Below are 6,068 nucleotides of genomic sequence, written 5' to 3'. Positions count from 1 at the left end.
AAAAAAAAAAAAAAAAAAAAGGAAAGGATAGGTAGACACTGGGGATGTAGCTCAGTAGAGAACACTTCCAACATTCTGTTTGAAACAAAGCTGGTTTTGCCTGTCTTGATTTTTTCAAAAGTTATAGATTTTCCTTTGCCTCAACAGTACCTCTTCATTGCAGCATTCCAAAAACATCTTTGATGACACAATGTAGGAGCATTTAGTTATAAGCAAATATTTTAGAGGTTGTTAGCAATTTTATATAGGCTATGGTAATTTTCTCCTAACTAAGGGCAAAACAACTACCTAGTTTTAAATATCAGGATTTCTTTTAAAATATATGTATCAATGTATCTATCAATGCATAATTAATGCCTTACTCTGGGAATTTAGAATATGTGATTGCTGTGTTGAACAAGAGCACCCTGTCATGTTAGAACGCTGGCTGTTACTTGGCAATTATTATGTATAGTTTGGCAAAATAATTTCTTCAAAGGCAAAAACATTTCAAAAAGTGTTTCATTTTAAAATAAGAGTATATGTTCTCAAGCTATTAATTATCTTAGGCTTAGCAAGCTTCAAGCTATCCATTTCAAAATCTATATAAATGAAGGTAGTAATATAATATATGGCATGGAATAATAGGTGCATGAATTAGAAAGAATAGTATCTTTAAATTGCGGTACATGTGTTGTTAACTAGTATGTTTAAGAAATTCGTTTAGGAAAAGGTAGTGATTAGATAGGCAAGTCAGAGGGAGGAGCACAGAAAATAGTATATTGGCAAGCTTCTTGAAATACATATGCATAGTAATTAGAGGCATATTGATTTTTAAATGTCAGCCAGTTTTTATTCTCTGCCTTTTTTTAGCATCTATTTGTATGAACAGTAGTTATTCTTACTTCTAAAAGGGGGTTTTTCAAGCTTTTGTGAATATTTGTTAATACAGTATAGGAAATAAATTATTGCTGCTATTTATAATGAGCACTAAGTTTGTAATACCAACAGTGGTTTAAACTTTTCTTGGTTAGGTTAATTTCTTATTTGTCAAGTGATGTTTAAAAATTTTGCCATTTTACTGTTGAGATTTTTGGGACATTTTTTATACTTTTTACTTGAATCCACTATACAAATGCCTTTGACAATATGTTGAAATACACTAGTAAAAGTCATCACATCTATTCTAAATATATATAAAAGTTTTTGCTAAATTGGTTCAATTCAGAATTGTGTTCATCCACTATTCACATTGTTAGTCATCTTTAGTACCTGAAATAGTCCCTAATAGACTAGAGAATAGAGTGTGTTTCCAGGAGATTGAAAACCTGCATTAATTTGCAGAGTCTTAAGTTACTTTGAGAGTATGCTTTCATGGTCCTACTAATTCATATTATTTGGAAGATAATCATACAACCACCTCATAACTATTACCACTAAGTACCAGAGACATCCTATTTTCAGAGAAGTAAGGTTATAAATGAAAGTATATCCTAGAATTGTTGAAGCAAAAAGTTCATTAGGTCAATTTTTAAAAGACATGATAATCTTGAATTTTCTAATTTTTTGTGATTAGCCCAGTTTGGTATACTACAGATTTTCTATTTGCGCTTGCATTTATTTCTGTACTTTAGATACCATTTAATTTTCCTTTCCCAAATTCATCCATTAGAATTTACAGCTGTGCTAGACATCATTAGAGTTGTTACCTGTCTTCGATAGCCATTAATGTTAACTATCAAAGCTCTGAGAAATATTTTGGCCTAGAAATTTGGGCAAGTAATTCGGCATTTTTTTTTTTTTCCTTTTCATTTATCTGTTAAGACTGGATTGTGTCCATTTATTTACATTGTCTATTAGGAAAAGACTTATGATATAAGAAGAATGAGCTATATCTACATTTAGCTTAAACACAAAAATATTTATATTTTGCACTAGCCTGCGTTAGTACTAGTTCCTCTCTACCATATTCCACAACACAGTTTTGAGGTGATATTTCTTTATTCATGATGTTTCAATCCTGTCAGGGATTATATACATCTTGTTGGTGTATGTATGATGCATACCTGTAATCCCAGGTACTCAAGACGCTGAAATATGAGGATAACAAATTTGAGGCCAGCCATGACAATTTAGCGAGGCCCTATCTCAAATAAAATACAAATTTAAAACAGAAAGGAAGAATTGGGGGCTAGGGATGTATGTAACTCAGCACTCCTTGCATTCAAAGGACAGTACTATAATAAAGAATAATAGATATCTTAGAAATGGAAAGGGGAAGGAAAGATGATGTAGGAAATCTAGGAATCACTATTTAAATTTTTTTATATTCTCTGTAATGGGCTGATTTGTATTTCTATGTGCATTTATTTATTTATTTATTTATTTTAAATGTGAATCCAAGGGTGTTGGCTGTAGCTTAGTGGTAGACTGCTTACCTAGCATGCCTGTGGCCTTGGGTTTAATCCCCAGTACTGCAAACAAACAAATAAATGTAAGTATGACTCTAAATTCTTTTTTAAATAAAATAAAATATATGGCATTTAAAATTCTTCACCATCTATTCCAAATTTTTGGGGAGGTCCTCTTCTCTAACTAAATTATTATTTATTGTAGCTATTTATCTACTCTTGTCTACTTGTCTCTTATATTCTCAGGATTTAAATTTTTTCCCTTCGTGTTACCAGCTCTTTAAGGTTAAGTCCAAATCCCATCTATTCAAAATTTTATCAGATACCTCAATAGCAACTGTACCCCACTGCCTTCCACTGGCAAGGTTTAGGTTATTATACAGTGACACTTGGGTAATTGTCCTTACTTGGTTCAGACCAGGATGCATGAGTATACAAATTGAAGAATACCAAACAAATTGATTTGGCTGGGAAGGGTAGACAATCATAGGGCAATCGACACTGACAAGTTTAACCTTGCATGTCCTGTACATGCAAATGATGAGCATTGGGACAACATTTTTTATGTCAGCGTGTATAAAATCCCAAATTTGATGAGCTTCAAAGCACTTGTGTACCAAGGCATGACTATACTCTTTTCAGAAGCTGTTTTTTTGGGGGGTTGTTTATGTGTCAGGTTTTACTGTTAGATTTTTGAAACCAAAATATTTAGGTTTATATAGCTCTTGTGCTACATAGTATGGACACGCATTGAATATTTCTTCAGTTGAATCCTTATAAATTTTTAAATATATGCATTATTTCATTTCCTTTCATTATTACTATGTAGTAATTTTATTAGAATTACAAATATGTTAATTTTCTTTTTGTTGTCCTTCTTAATATTTTACCAGTTATTTTCTGAAAATAAGACCTATTTCTTTACTGTTTACTATTCCATAGTACAAAAGACAAGAAATAGTACATGATAATCAGTTTTTCACAGAATCTGTTGTAGAAATTTTGATTATTATAAAACTTTACACTCAAGGAAAAATACTGTATAAATTATGTTTTTTTCCCCTTGTAGGCTACTTCCTCAGAATATTGGCCTTCTCTATGTTGGAGGTTTTGAAAGACCCTTTGCACAAATCAAGGTATGATTTGTTCTTTTTCTAGTGTGCTTTTCCTAGACATTCACTTGTTTAGAACCAATGAAGAACTTACTAATAACATCAACATGTCAAAAATATTGTAAATTTGAAGTGATAATTTTCATTTGTTTTTGTGTATTTTTGCTAAAGAAGTCATTCAGCTTTTAAAATTCAGTATTTTAATATTCTTGCCTGTATAGTACTGTATTAGAATTGACTTCAGCCAAAACAGCTCATTGATTATTTTAAAGAATGTTAGTGTTACACAAAGTAATCTTTTAACCCTTACACCATTAAAAACATTTTTACAGCTTCATTGAAGTATAATTTCCATGCAATAAACAGTACATAAAGTGTACAATTTGATCTTGACATACACTTGTGAAAAATATCACTACAAACAAAATAATGAACATCTCTATTACATACCAAAATGTATTTGAAATTCCCTCTCCTCACCACTAAACTGATTTGTGTCATTTTAGATGAAATTATGGGGGTGGGGTTGTTCTTTATATAAATGGAATTATTTAGATTTTTTTTTTCTCTCTCCCTTGCCTTTTTTCATTCAACATATTTCAGGGTGCATCTAATTCTTGCACTAATTTTTTTTTTTTTTTTGGTAGTACTGGGGCTTAAATCCAGGACTGTCACAACGAGCCATATCCCCAGTACTTTATAAAAATTTTTAATTTTGAGACAGTTTTGCTAAGTTGATTAGTTGGCCAGACTGGGACTGAACTTACCATCCTCCTGTCACAACTTCCTACAATGCATGTGACACTGTGCTTGATAAGGTCATACTTTTTTATTGCTGAATATTATCCCATTCTGTGGCTGTAACATAAATTACCTTTTCACCATTGATGTCTGGATTAGTTCTAGTTCAGGGCTCTTCCAAATAAAACTGAGAGTGTTTGTGTACATTTCTTCCTATAGACATACGCTTTTTTTTTCTCTTGGATGAGACTATCCTGTAGTTCTTCTAGGTAAATGCATAGGTCTATTCCATTGGTCTACGTGTCTGTCCGTCCACCAATACCACACTATATGATTACTTTAGCTTTATAGTAAGTTAGGAAATCTTGTATAAATCCTCCTGCTTTATTCTTTTTTTCCAGATTTTTGGCTGGTCTAGATTTGTTTCATTTCTGTGAATTTATAGAACAACCAGTTTCTGTAAAAATGCTTGTTGGGATTATATTGAATCTGTAGATCAATCTGAGGAAAATTGGTGAATCCTCTAATTCATGAAGATCTCATCTCTCTTCATTTAATATCTCTCAGTAATTTTTTGTTCTCAAGTGTATTGGTCTTACACATTTTAAAAGTAAATACGTATTTTTGAGGCTAGCGAAAATTATTTTTAGTTCAGTTTTTGGTTGTTTATTGCTAGCATGTAAAGAACTGATTTGTAAAAGTATGTTGACTTTAAATTCTGCAATCTTACGATATTCAATTATTAGTTCTAGTACATTTGGCAGAGACAGTCCTGGGGATTGAACCCAGGGACTTCACATGGAGTTACTCTACATTGCCAGCCCTTTTCTTATTTTTTAAATTTTGAAACAGAATCTTATTAAGTTGCCCAAACTAGGCTTGAACTTGTAAGCCTCCTACCTCTGGCTCCCATAATGCCAGAATTACAGGCGAGGGTTACCACAACCAGTTTCTAGTACCTTGTGAAAGTGATTTTATGGTACTTTCTAAATAATAAATGTGTGATCTGCTAAAAAGAGACAGTTTTTCCTCCTTTCTTTTTTTTTTTTTTAATTGAGTTTATTGGTACAATCTAGGTATACAATACAGTAGTTGATCATTGGGATTCTGTACCTTTACATAATAGGTCTTGATTCTCATTTTTTCCCCTTGTCCCTGCCCTCCCTTCACCCCCTCCTCCCCTCCCCATTTACAAACACTTTATTTCCATTTTTTCAGTTTCTCATATATTTTTCCTCTCCCTTATTACCTTTCCCCCACCCTTCCCACTTTCCTTACACCTTTAGCCCTTTACTTCCTATTTCACATTATTAATTATCTCATTAGGATCCTGTGTACTATTATAGTTTTTCACACCAAAGAAACTATTCGGTATTTCAGTTAAAGAAATCTCTGTATGAACATTAAAAATAGGGAATCCTAAAATAAAACTAAAAAGGAAAGTAAAAGAGAAAAGGCAATGATGTAACATTAAAATAATGCTTAATTCTGGAGATGAAAATGGTCCCTGAACATATTTAAATTGCTTCTCCCTCTTATACTCTTATCTTATTCTTTTTCATTATTTAGAGAATACTTTATTAGTTTCTGTAATCAAACCCACGTAGATATGACCTTACATATTTAGTGTGATGTGTTATCCCTGTATACATGGAAAAAATAAAAAATAAAAATAAAAAAAAACATTTCTAGACCAATATGGCTGTCCATTTCTGTACAATGTCAACTCAACACAGTAAATTGGGATGACTTTTTCCAAAGTTGGCAGCACCGTTAAAGTTTCCCAAAATTCAGTTTATATATATATATGTGTGTGTGTGTATAT

At 31.9% G+C, this 6,068-nt stretch overlaps 1 protein-coding gene across 1 annotated transcript in view; it reads left to right on the top strand.

The window, feature by feature from the left end:
* Positions 1 to 6,068, top strand: part of Rngtt (RNA guanylyltransferase and 5'-phosphatase) — a 265,607-nt gene that overhangs the window by 211,582 nt on the left and 47,957 nt on the right. The window contains exon 14 of the mRNA XM_010633261.3: positions 3,460 to 3,526. Coding sequence (XP_010631563.1) covers positions 3,460 to 3,526 — 67 coding nt within the window. The remainder of the gene's footprint in view (positions 1 to 3,459; positions 3,527 to 6,068) is intronic.

Source organism: Fukomys damarensis, unplaced genomic scaffold, assembly GCF_012274545.1.
Source record: "Fukomys damarensis isolate Sample0158 unplaced genomic scaffold, DMR_v1.0_HiC HiC_scaffold_14, whole genome shotgun sequence".
In the NCBI taxonomy this organism is placed as follows: domain Eukaryota; kingdom Metazoa; phylum Chordata; class Mammalia; order Rodentia; family Bathyergidae; genus Fukomys; species Fukomys damarensis.
This window is presented reverse-complemented; position numbering and strand designations above follow the sequence as displayed.